At 34.0% G+C, this 14,204-nt stretch overlaps 1 protein-coding gene across 3 annotated transcripts in view; it reads right to left on the reverse strand.

Annotated features, from left to right (window-relative positions):
- LOC117716464 (complement factor H-like) overlaps window positions 1-14,204 on the reverse strand; it is a 52,880-nt gene that overhangs the window by 22,784 nt on the left and 15,892 nt on the right. For 2 of the 3 annotated variants that reach the window (XM_076941295.1, XM_076941296.1), the window contains 5 exons: window positions 5,232-5,414; window positions 4,521-4,697; window positions 1,300-1,473; window positions 398-580; window positions 134-313 (listed from right to left, as the gene is read on the reverse strand). In XM_076941295.1, coding sequence (XP_076797410.1) covers window positions 134-313; window positions 398-580; window positions 1,300-1,473; window positions 4,521-4,697; window positions 5,232-5,414 — 897 coding nt within the window. The remainder of the gene's footprint in view (window positions 1-133; window positions 314-397; window positions 581-1,299; window positions 1,474-4,520; window positions 4,698-5,231; window positions 5,415-14,204) is intronic. The other variant, XM_076941297.1, reaches the window with a different exon arrangement.

The following is a 14,204-nucleotide window of genomic DNA, read 5'->3' on the forward strand; positions in this document are numbered from 1 at the left end:
AGTAAGTTTGGGTTTATAGTAAGACTAAATGTCTCAATGAAGATTACTAAGTACAAAAATATGTATTGGGAAATAATTTTGCAATAAAAATATTAAACTTCATGAAGTGTTAATTTGAGCCATACAGACTTACCAACACATTGAGGAAGCTGGGTCCACCTCCCACTAATGCAAGAAACTGTCCCCTGTCCAATCATGGTGAAGGTTTCTGCACAAGTAAACTCCACTGAATCTCCGTGGTGATATGGAGGGACAGGAAACTTGACAATGCCATGCTCAAGTTCAGGAATGTCTTCACATGTTCTCTCTTCCTCTGTAGGTATTCACATAAGTTACTTATAATTAAAACATCTTGTGAGATGCAAAACAACTTTTAAGTATTAATATTTTTAATTACCAACACATATTGGCAAGGTTGTCCACTTCCCATCAACACACTGGATTTTATTGGGTCCCTTCAGTAGAAATTTAGGTTTGCAATCATATTCCACCACCTCACCATGGCTGTATTCTACTTTCTTTGATCCCTTAATTTTCCCATTGAGTAGTTCAGGATGTTGATCACAGGATCTTACTTGACCTATTGCAGAAATACTGTTAACTATACATCCATCTTATAGTCCAAAACTCTAGTAAATGGAGAAATTTAAGTGATTATTCACAACATCACTTTTAATAACACTTTATCAATAAAAAGTATTTACACTAGACTCACATCTCTCAGTTGTAATACACCTATTGAAATAGCTGCAATCATATTGATGGTGGAACAATGTTTGGTAAACGATACATGCAAATCATTCAGCAAGTGAGTTGTGTCAACTATAGGGATTGTCACTTTCTCCAGCAATATTTTAACATACAATTATTACTCTGTAAAAAATATAAGCACTGTAGAAAGTGTCTAATTAATCTGTTTTAATTTGTTTAATACCTGCTATTGAATTAATTAAAATCATCTTAAATACTCTTTGGAGTTTATGCAATGTGAAGTTATGCATAGGCTTAGAAAATGTCAGCATTAATGTTAATGTAGACAAAATGAAAGAAGTGTCTTCTGGCTCATCTGTTACGTCTGCATGTATAAACACATTGTTAACATATTTTAAGAAGCAACTGAGCCTGGTATTAACCTTGTAAATACGTAACTGTATATTAGCCACACAACACAGGGCGTTTGTGGATGTCTATTTCTCTGAATTTGCTTTAGACTATAGACATACTGCAAAACTGAGAAATATTAAAAGAAATAAAATAAACTTCTGAATCCTACTGAAAATATATAAAGCAGATACTGACCTTTACATGTAGGGAAACTAGGGGACCATCCAAAGTGGTAGCATTGCACTGAATCTGGTCCAACTCTATGTCCTGGCCGGCAAGAGAATTTCAACAAATCTCCAATCATATATTTTTCTTTCTTGGGATAAACAACTAAGCTTGGATCTAATATGGGAATGCTGCATTCTATTTCTTGAAAAGTAAAATAATTAGAATATACAATTAGTCATTGATAAGTAGGCTTATCTCTCTCATGTACATTCATATACATCAGTAACTATCTTCCTCATGAAAAATTCTGTATATTAAGTTTAGTATGGTCTTTAAATCAATATGAAGCTGTCTGAGAAATGTAAGATGGTACAATATTAGTTATAAAATTAATTATTAAAATCAACTTATTTTTACTGGATCTGATTTGCTACAGAGAATTAGCAAAGTTAAAGTAATAAGTCCCCTAAACTCACAATATAAAATTGGTTTTTTTTTCATATTTGAAATTAGTACTATCATATATCTAAATCACATATTAAAATTTATTTTAGTTGCATACTGAGAAAGTAGATCACATAATTTAGTTCTCATGCATCTGAAGTTAGGAAAGTGTAATTAATCTATTTTAAGTTAAAAATAAAAAATGTGCAAGGCATTTACAATAAACTACTTTTATATTTCCAATTCTTATTAGTAACTAATTGCCAATTATTCTGACTCAAAATAAGAATATGCAAAACTCTTCATTACAATAAATTTTTTTTTCAATTTTTTGGGGCACTTTTGGTGGATTGCCAAAAGCTATAAGTAACCCAATAAAAGTCGTGCATCACAAAGTTGGAGTTTGGTGATATCTATATTTGGTCTTTATGACCTCATGTGGGGAGATGCTGCTACTTTAAGTACTCAGTCTACTATGTCTGGACAACTCTTTTGATGTTGGTGCAAAATAGACAACTCCATTTTCCAACATGCCTTTCCTCTCACCTTGTCTGGGGAGCCCAGTACACCAAAGGCTCTACCTGGGGAAGTTTGACTAGTCCTTGGAAGACCTACAAGTTGAACTTCCTTTTTGCTGATAAGAACTCTCTCAGCAAGTACCTGGGATTCCTGGGGTGCCTCTCAATACAAATGAGGCATTTGCAAAATGTGACAATCACCCTGAAAATTCCTTTCTACTCCCCAAGGTTCATATATAACCCTTATTCACACTGAATAATGCGTATGCATACAAACCCACTTGGAATAAAGGTATGTACACCAGATAAGATCATCTAAGAGATCTGTTTCATCAAAATCCTCAGAGAAAGCCTTCTATTCCCATGCATTCACTTCCAGCTAGTCGGCAGACCCCACTGATTCTTGTCTGCATTTCATCCTTCCAGCCTGGTGTGCAGTGGTGCCTGGATACCCTAAGTGAGGCAGCTGAGGATAGGAACCATCGGCTCCCTAGCTGGGGTCTGTAAACACTTGTCTATCATCTCCATTGGAAAGGATTTGTTACTCAACAGGATTGTATGTAACTACTTTCTGTTTTGATCATTGTACTGGCTGGCTTTGTGTCAACTTGACACAAGTTGGAGTTATCACATAGAAAGGAGCTTATGTTGAGGAAATGCTTCCATGAGATCCAGCTGTAAAGAATTTTCTCAACTAGTAGCCACTTATTGTTCAGCTGAACTAATAACTCTCCCCTTGCATTCTATTTTAGTGTTGCATTGTATTGTAGAAAACCCTGATTTCATTGTTTTGAACTGCTTATAATCAGAAAGAAATTAGTGATCACTATATGTTTATTTTGAGTTTTGATTTTAAATTGGGGATCACTTGTTTCCATTGTTTGTGTATGATTGGTCTTCCGATGTAGCCCAGACTGGTCTGGAATTCAAAACCTTCATACTATGCCCCCTAAGTGTCAAAATTATAGGTATGTACTACTTTCCAGGTACATTCAGTCTTAATGAATTACATTTGAATGTACCCTTGATGCTGGAAATCAAATTTCTTAGTCTCTACTGCAATTCGCTCAAATTTTTTTTGCACTTCCATTTTTCCTGTATTGTCTTTTCTCACACTATTCATGTTTCATGACTTTGTTTCATACTTAAATCATATTTTGTTAATTGTGACATAGTTTAAATTATTAAGAGTTTGTATTAAGTATTAAGAATTTGTATTAATGATAAACCCAATTATACTCTAATCAGAGATATGTGGTATAAACAGGCTTTACAAAGGAGTCATTAATTAATATATTCTTGCTTGTTTATTTGATTTTAGAAACCAAGATTTACTCTGTAGCTCAAAATGTCCTCGGTCTTATAACTTCTTGTTTTAGGACCCATAGTGTAGGAATCACAAGCATGTGACAGCTACACTTGATGAGCATATAATTTTAAAAATGTTATCTGGCCAGTGAGATGGCTCAGTCAGTGAGCTTGTGACCAGTGAGCTTGTGGCTTGCCACCAACCCTCGAGTCCTGAGTTCCATCCCTGAGGCCCATATGATGAAAAGAGAGATCTGACTCTCACAAGTTCTCTTACATCTACCTGCACAATGTAGCAAGTATAATTCTTCAACTCAAGATGATTGGTCAACTAAGGTGGCCATTTAACACATCAAAGCAGACACTGAAAAGTCTCTCAGCACCTCCAATATGTTTTACACAGCTGAGGCTCCTCTCTGCACGTCTCCTAAAACTGCCTCACTTTGACCTTTGCAGATCCTGAGTTTCACTGCCCTTGCCCCAACTGTTCACCCATATATAAGCCAGCTGTTTGTTGGGAGTCTCTTGTGCTCTGGGTTTGTGGGTTTCCAGGTACTCTCTTAGCACCTTCACTGTTGTATCCCTTGATTCCTACCCACATACCTGGCCTGTTTTAGTCTTGATCCTTCCAGATACTTCTGACTGATTTCCCCCCAATATGCACCATAAACCTTCTCTTTAGCCCACACCTAAGAACAGTCAGGTTCTCTCTCTGTCTCTCTGTCTCGCTCTGTCTGTCTGTCTCTCTCTCTCTACCTCTCTCTTCCATAAACACACATATGTATGCATTTGCACATACAGGCTAGATAAATGAATGAAATAAATAATAAAACAAAATATTATCACATTTAGTTTTCATGACTAGTCTTTCTCCAAGTTTATATTAAATCAGAGGGCAGATTCTAGAAAACTCATTTTTAAGTAACACATAAATATTTTTGTTTTGTAAAATAAAATTCTAGATGAGATAGTACTCACCATAACACGAGGGCTTATCAGACCATCCCTCATGAGTACAAGTTATGGAGCCTTTGGTATGCTTATATTTGTTTTCGTATCCAACGTCACATTCATAGTCTAATTTGTCATTGAGTTTAAACCAACTGCTATTATTTTTAGATTTTGCATTCTCAAACACAGGCACATCACAAGACTCTAATGCAAAACAAAATTGAAAATTTTATTTCTAATTTATCAATGTACAATCTGAGTAATTTCCATGAGAGCAAAAATCTATATAGATTAATATATGATAACAAAAAGATATTCGGGTTGATTTTCTATGAGGGAGATGTTCTGAGATGGACCTTAACTCACAGTATCAAACACATAATGTTATCACATATTCAGGTATTTATAACATCAACATATATCTTCATTGGAAACTTTATATATTGAAGCAATTTTTTGGTGATCAAGAAAGAAGACCTTTAAAATAGACAGCAGGTCATAGAATCTTTCTCAATCCTAAAACTTATGTGATATTTTTAAGGCTTTGACATTAGAAATGAACTGATAGTCTCCCATACACGAATGTCTCCACAAGGAAAAACAAATAGTCACATATGTTTCTGCTTGAAGTCTAATACTTATCTTTCAAATGCAACAACATCACTCACCTCAATGGATAATAAAGCTAACCTCTTATATGGTATCAGTATAATGGCAAAAATATAATGAAATACTCACTAATGCATGAGGGTTGAGCTGACCATCCATTTTGTAGGCAAGTAACTGAGCCAAATGTTTCTCCATTTGCTGTTATATATCCCTGTTTACACCTATATTGTGTTGTTTTATTTACAGCATATGTTAAATCAGATTCAGAAAAAAATCCATTATCAATTTCTATATCTGACTTTGAGCATATCTCTAAAGGGAGAAACATGAGAAAATCATAAAAATAATCAAAAATATCCACATTACTGGGCCAAGGAAAACAACTCATAGGTTTAAAAATTAACAAAGCATGACTTAAATTACTCATACATATTACATTTTTTTTTTTGGTCAAGTGGATCCATAATCCTACAGAATGTCAGAAAATTCTAAAGTATGGGTGGTTTTTTTTGTTGTTGTTGGACTTTTTTTAAACATGAGAATAAATTGGCTTTCTAATATGTATCAGATATATTTACCCAATTAGGGTTACTGAAGTTGGGTGATGATCTTGGAAAATCTATTCACATAGGTGCTACAGACACCAGTACTAAGAATTTGGAATGTCATATGACAGCATACTTAAAATCAATGGGTGCCAAAAGTTCAAAGAAGTTTAGAACAAAAAAATAACAGAACATGTACCATCAAATCACCTGTCTGCCAAGCCCTCCTGAGATATGCCCAGTAGCAGTGAGCTGTGCCCTTTCCCATGAATTCCATTTTGAGATCCAGGGTTCTGCCTATACTCCTGGATGGTTACCATGAACAACCAGACAGCTAAAGCTCAGCTTAAGCACACACCAAGAAGATACAGGGGAATATCTCAACCAGAGCCCAGCAATACTATTACAACAAGCCCTTGATATCCTAACACAGCTGAAGCATAAGACAATGATTTTAAATCCAATTTTATGAAGATGATAGAGGCCTTCAAAGAGAAAATGAATAAATCCCTTAAAGATATACAGGAAATTACAGACAGAGAAAGGAAATCAATAAAATTGATCAGTACCTGAAAATGGAAATAGAAGCAATAAAGAAAACACAAAATCAGGGAATCCTTAAGGTGGAATCTTAGGTAAGAGAACAGAAACTACCATTCTCTCTGTACCTATTCATATAGTACTTGAAGTTGTAGCTAGAGCAAAAAGACAACCGAATACAAATTAGAAAGGAAGAAGTCAAAGTAGTGCTATTTGCAGATAATATGATAGTATATGTAAGTGAATCCAAAAATTCTATGAGAACTCCTACAGCTGCTAAACACCTTTAGCAAAGAGACAGCATAAAAAATTAACAACAACAACATCAAAATTCAGCAGCCCTTCCTTACACACGCAATAAATGGGCAGAGGAAGAAATGGCGAAAACAAGACTCTTCACAGTAACCACAAATAATATAAAATATCTTGGTGTAATGTCACTAAAGAGAGAAACTGAAGAAGATACCAGAAAATGGAAAGATCTTCAAGGCTCATGGATTGGCAGGATTAACAGTAAACATGGCCATCTTATCAAAGCAATCTACAGATTCAGTGCAATTCCTATCAAAATTCCAAAACAATACTTTACAGACCTTGAAAGAACAATACTCAACTTCATATGGAAAATTAACAACCCAGGATTGCTAAAACAATCCTATACAAAAAAAAAAAAACTTCTGGACCTATCAGCATCCCTGATTTTAAGCTATTCTACAGAGCAATAGTAATCAAAACTGCATACTTATTGGCATGAATACAGACAGGTTCCTCAATGAAATCATGGCAAAGAACAAGAAGTAAAACCACACTATTACAGACACTTGATTTTTGATAAAGAAGCCAAACCTATACATGTGAGAAAGAAAGTATTTTCAACAAATGGTCTAACTTGGTGTCTACATGTAGAAGAATGCAGACAGATAGATTCTTATCTATTAACTTGCGCAAAATTCAAGTACAAATGAATTAAAGATCTCAACATAAAAACAGACACATTAAATATGATAGAAGGGAAAGTGAAGAATGGCCTGTACCCACTGACACAAGAGACAACTTTCTGAACAGGACACCAACAGCTCAGACACTAAGATCAACAATTAATAAATAGAATCTTATGAAACTGAATCTCTTCTGTAATGCAGAGGACACTGTAAAAACAATAATCTTAATACAAATGTAATAGTTGATTAATCTGTCCACTGTATTTCTTTACCTTATGTTATTACCTAGTAACCACATAGAACAAATAAGATCTATTCAAAACTGCACGTCAATAGCTAAGCAGTTAAATAATCTACCTTTACCTCCTATGCTAATCTGGCTATCTCCCAGGCTCTTCTCTTGATATTTGCATATTTTTACTTATCTGGCTTTTCAGACCCTTTCCTTATGGCTCCAAGTTCTTCATCCTGCCACTGATCTGCCTCCCTTTTTCTCCTCTCTCTTTCCTCTTCTGGAACATATCCCACTATATTCTCTGTTCTGGCCAGCCATTGGGTAATCAGCATTTATTGACAAGGCAAAGAATAAGTGGTAAGAACTGTTTATACAAACTTGAGGAAGAAGATTCTCTCTCTTCCCTCTTCTAGTAGATGTCCCACCATGTTCTCTATTGTGCCCATCCATTGAGTGATGAGCATATATTGACAAGGCAGAGAATAAATGATAAGAACTGTTTATACAAACTTGAGACAGGAGATTCTTGGTATAATGCTTTATCCCTTTTGAAACAAAATGTGATGGGAGAAAAATCAGAATTTGAATCACCCAAGAGTAAACTTTACACAGAATGCAAAACATTATGCTTACAGGACACCATCAATAGGACAAAGCAACAGCCTACAGAATGGAGAAAAATAAAGAAGAAAATGAGCATGGAGTAGAACTATGAAGATATTCTCAGCCATCTTTCAGCTTCTTTGCTTAAATGCAGATACAGGCCACAGCACAGTATAACCCTCTTTTATACAGAAGAACATGAGAAGAAACACTACCTTAAATAGTAAGGTTAAAGATTCCAAGCACACAAACAATGTTGGATGTTCAATGTAGAAGAGTGAAGGATTCCTTTGATCACCCTCATATTTTAGAAAGTACCCAGAAGGTTATCCATATTCCAATCACACTAATTAGAAAGAAAAAGCTTCCTAAACTAGTCTAATAAAATATCAAAGGGAACACAATAATCAATCTCATACTTCCAATCCCACAGGTTTCTAGTCTCAAGCCCTGGCTGCAAGAGTTCCAGCACAGCATTGCTGCTTTTTTCAAATGACTGCCACGGAGGTGAAAGAAAATGCATTGTGGCAGCACCTTACCCCTTGAGGAAAAAATATCCAAGAAACTCATTTGGTGATGCTCAAAACTCACCACAGCCAGGTATCAATGATTAAATCACAACCACACACACAAATCCATGGGATGAACAACCGGCAGCATGGAGGAGGCTGGCTGCAGTATGGGCCCACATCAGTTACCTGAGACCCACTTAAGACATTAGGAAAACAAATAGAAATTAAAATAAAGTGAGTATTTGCAGTGGTGGTTATATCCTAAACTGAAATAATGGATCAGGGATATAAAAGGAATTATGTCCACAGGAGATAAACACATTCTTACATACTATGACCTTTAAACTATAAGGTAAAATGTCCCTAATTTTAAACAGGTTTAGAAGACGAAAAGTAGAGATGGATCAGCAGTTTTGGGAATTATATTTTATACTTTTAAACCTATTTTAAAAAACATAATTGTGGAATATTATAAAGACTCATGTCAGTTTTTTTTTTCTGAATGGCAACATATTTTTTGTGGTACCTGCTAATTAAGACAGGTACTAACTGATTATATAATAGCGAAGTTTTCCAAGGGTTTGTTGCTAATTTTCTCCAACAGATATATGTCTACATGATCAGTGTATCAACACAGAACATACACACTGCCTGTAAGACATGTCTCATTTCTTACTTATGGAGACCTGTTTGGGATGGCTTTTGACTGCTTATTCCTACACTTCTCTGCCCTCGTGACACTTGAAGCCTTGGGAAAGTGCAAAGATGCTCCCATTGCAAAGGTTAATAACCTCACACTCAGCTACATCCTATTGATTTCTTTCACATTCTGCTACTTCCTTGCTTGAGTTATCTCAACATGGCCACATGCAACCTGCAGAAAACTACATTTGGTGTTATGTTCATAGTAGCTATTTCTACTGTGATGGCCAAGGCAAGTACAGTGTGTGGTTCCACTTTCAAGTTTACTATTCCAATATAAAGATGAGAAAGCAGCTAGTAAAATGGGTATCTAATTTTGTTATTCCTATTTGTAATTTTTAACTTATAAAATTAACTGAGAAGACTCATGTCAATTAATTTTTACAAAAATTAATAGAATTAGTAAAAGGCATAGACAATTCACTAAGAAAAAAGTACATACCATGGACACAATTGCTTTGATGTGGAAATCACGCAATATCTCTGCATCTACAGTATACACACAGTATCATTTTCTTGCCTATAACATAAAGTACTACAAGAATCCAAAGATCTAATTAAATTCACATCTATATCACACTTAACAGAAGAAAAATTCAGTTATACTATATTCATTGTCTCCAAATTGATCCCAGCAAGACATACATTACACATGAAAACACCCACTCTAAAAATTACATGGTAAGGGACTCCAGCAAAAAGACACTTTTCAAAATGCTTCCTGATCTAGATAGTTTAAACCTAATATAAACATTGAACAATGTGTTGATAAATAAAAAATTTACAGTTATCTATATATTTCTATAATCCATGCTGTTCTTTATTATTTAAAAATTTAACTCTAATTGATTAAAATGGGAATTAAACGCCTAATATATTAAAAGATTTTAAGGCTTTTATAGTGTAGTACTCACTAAAGAAACCTGTTGGTGAATGTAGAAACATACAGGGCAGTGGAAGAGAACATAAAGTCAACTATCATACATACATAGGACCAGAACTCATTTAACAAGAATTAATGAGAGCTACATAGTGGAATATAGTCTTTTCTCAAAAAGAAAATCAATACTTAGACATTTAAATGTAAAATAACTAGCTTAACCTTATTTCTCACACTCATATAAAATAGACACCAAAATAATTAAAACCTAAATATAAAATATAAACTTCTAGATAAACATCTACTTTTGTCTCAGGCAATGACATTTTAGATGATGCAAAATGACAAATAAGTGAGGAAATTTTGATATGTTAAATAGTGTGAGAATGAAAAACTGCTACTATTTACAAAAAGTGCCTCAGCTGGAGGTGATACATTGAGCCTTTCTCTCTAGTCCATCTGGGATTTGGTTGGTTTGAGCTTGAGAAGACTTTGCATAAGAGGTCACAGTGAGAGGGAGACACAAAGAAAGGGATGACCATTGTCCAGTGGCTCAGCACACAACCTCAAGGGTTTTTTGTTGTTATTTGCTTTGTTTTGTACTGTATTGATTTATGAACAAAATGTTGGTAGTTATGGGACAGGGTAATATATAGAACAAGCTGGGGAAGGAGATAGATATGGGCAAACTACATGATATTAGCAAAGATCTAGTAAAAATGCAAAAGGTAAAAAGGAGACATTTCAGTTTGAAAGTAGAGCTGTAAACGTAAGGAAATCCTCTTGAAGAACACTCGCCTGCAAAAAGCCAACAGGCACAATATACTAAGTTCAGGGAATCATAGAGCTTGTAAACCATCATTATATCATGGCAACCACTATTGAATTCAGTTTTAATAAGTGTATAAAATGTCTCATTGCTTAAACTAAACTTGTCTCAGACTCAGTCTTCCTGAGACCCCTCCAGCACTGCCTAGTTTTAATTTCCACCAACCATTTTAGGAGTTCCTGGTTTTTTAAGAAAGCCATGGAACCTATAATTAAGTAGTCTTAAAATTCATTTAAAAATCAAACAAATAACAAAGATAAAATGAGCAAAGCTATGAAGAATCATTTTCAGATAAGACTTGCAATGACAGATGAGCTGTAAAAAGGAAAGAATGTTGTTCTTAAGCTTTGTTCCTTGAGACATGAGATACTACCACTAAGGGCTTATAATCCCACGATAATGAGCAAGATAATTTCCCATAGTTTTCATGTTTGCATATAGAAATTGCAGTTGCAGAAAACTAACATACATCTACTATTGATCTAACAAATTATTTCTGCCAAGGAGGAAAAAAACAAGTAAAGCCTTCCACAGGTTTCAAGCTTGCCCACAACAATGACCTGCATACCAAGACATTACTAAGGGTACAATCATGGAATGTATATATCTGTGGCAACCAATAGCTTAATAATTAGACCTAAGTCCCAAACGATAAGTAGGAACTTGTGTCTAATACTAGAAACCTAAACAACTCCCCTAAAGAAAGACCTATTACTGCCACTTTGCTAAACCAATACAATTTCTAAAGTTATTATAAATATGTATTCTTATATATATATACAGTTATATGCTGTTCCCATGCCTCACCAAAGAAGCATATGCTTTGTAGTAAATGGAGATTAATATAGAAATATACAACAGGTCAAAAATGGAGAGAACTACTATCTCTAGAATGAACAATACCAGTCAATTTTTCTACAAGTCAGTCTCTACACCAAAGGCTTAGGGATCTCTGAAGAAGTAGACATAAAAAATATTATAAGAGCCAGAGAACCAGACAGGGAAACAGTACCCATGAAATCACAGAATTATGATTGTCTAAATAAATTCAGTACAATACCAATTGCCATGCCAAAGCATAAGAAGACATTATCACATTCACTGCCCCTAGCTGAAGAGGAATAAATAATCAATAATTTCTGGGAGAGGAAAATCAATCTTTTCTAAGAATAAGTATCTCTCAGATACATTATCCTATTCCAAGTGATTATGCATAAACACAAATACACTCAAGCAGCACTAAGTGAACTTAGAAGGTTGTACAAGTATGCATGTGTGTGTGTGTGTGTGTGTGTGTGTGTTTGTGCAATTATAGAAGTAGAGGTCAAGAAGATAAAAAAAAGAGCAAAGGAAGGAAAAAGGTGGGAGGAGAGATGGTAAAATGATTCACTCATATATGAAGGATGCATTTTCCAAAAGGTAACAAACCACTCAACTCTCAGCAGAGAAGCTTCTATTCAAAGAAGAATTCATTTGAAACAGATACCTACAAGTGATCAGCTTGCAGAGACAAGAGACTGAAATATTCTATACTGCATATAATATCTCAATTATCTCTTGCCAAGGGTCAAGAAACATTGAAGAAAAATGAGTAGAAACCATACAACATCCAAAAAATGTAGATGACTTTGAGAAAGCAGTATTTTCCAGATCAAGCAAAGAAGATGCACATATGAATTCAGAGGGTAGTAGGAGTATGCCCAGGCCTGCACAAAGCCAAGGTAGACCAATTCCAGCACAATGATGGAAAGTGGACCCAAAATTCCATCCTAGCTGAGGGGCTATTGGCAATTAACAGCTCTTAATAAAGTGAGAATATTTTTTCATGGTAAAGGGAGTCACTGTCAATTGTAATACCACACATACAAGAATATAAATACATCACAGTTTGGACTTTATCCATTGGTTTAAAGGGGAAAAACAACAAAGGAATGAAAAATGATACAAGCTTGGGTAAGAGAAAAGGCATATACCTGAGAGTAGTTCTGCATGGGTAAATATGAAATTTTCAAGAAGGATAATCTCAGAAAATTAAAATTATTTTTAAAGTGTCAAATTTAAGCAAAAGCACTTAATGTTAAAATAGTCATACCAGAAAAAAAAAAAAACTACTAGAAACTCATACAGTAAACCAGGCTATGGAGGAAAATATTCAAAAATTTGATAAGGAATTGTATCTTAGATATGTAAATGATTATAATATAAATTATACAATAAAACATACAATCAAAAAAGGAATTTTGGATATAATTGTTGTTACTAGTCCACTAGATAAATAAAATTAAAATAGAATAATATGTTTCTTAGCTGGAATATTTAGAAATTTTAGAGAAAAACAAGTTCACTGGAAGTGTGCTCATTGCTGTCATGGATGCAAAACGTTCCTCACATCCTGAAAATCCACATACCATATTCTCACAGCCATAGTTCTTCTTAATTTCAGTTTTAGATGTTGATCTAAAATTATTTTATAAATTAAAATACAATGACTTATTTTCAAACTTTCATAAATGGATCATGCAATTGACAAAATTTAAAATAGCCAGAGTGTTCATAAATGGCATAGATACCTTAATTATTATATAACTATATAAACATAAATATTTCCACAATAAAGATAAGTTATTATACAAGTCATAATATGGTAGAATGACATAGATATTTTACTGAAAAGTAGTAGAGTTCTATTAGAAAACATAATACATAAATATATTCATATCATATAGTAGAAACACAACACTACAATAACAAAGAGAAAAGTTATTATGCAATTTTGTGGAGCTAATCAGAGACTGAAGTGGAAGAGAAAAAGGGAAATTCCTAAAATGAACAAACTTGTTCTAGGTTGATGGGATTTGGTCTTATAAGCACACTAATTTGTCAATGGCTTTGACATGAACATTAAATAAGCTGATTCCTAAATAAAAATCATTTTCAAAGATGAGTTCTTAGAAAGTGAGCATAAAAATGTCAGTTGTTTCAAAGTCTTGTTGATGTACTTGAAGTGAGAAATCCAAAGCAATCTACCTGGATAGATCATAAAAAAGTAAAAACCTGCAGGAATATGAAAAATATACCACAGTGTGTTCATATGGATCATCCAAGTTAATAAAGACCATAGAAAGAATATATAAAATTAAGAACATGAACTAAACTACCATGAAGAAAAACTATCATAAAATAACTTAGTACGAAATTTAAACAGTTCATTATTATTAATTATATAAAATATTAAATTACCAAAGATGAAAATTTTTAGATACAAATACAAAATCACCAAGTTATCTCAAAAGAATCAAATTAAGAAAAATTTCA

The sequence above is a fragment of the Arvicanthis niloticus genome, chromosome 10 (assembly GCF_011762505.2).
Source record: "Arvicanthis niloticus isolate mArvNil1 chromosome 10, mArvNil1.pat.X, whole genome shotgun sequence".
Taxonomy (NCBI): domain Eukaryota; kingdom Metazoa; phylum Chordata; class Mammalia; order Rodentia; family Muridae; genus Arvicanthis; species Arvicanthis niloticus.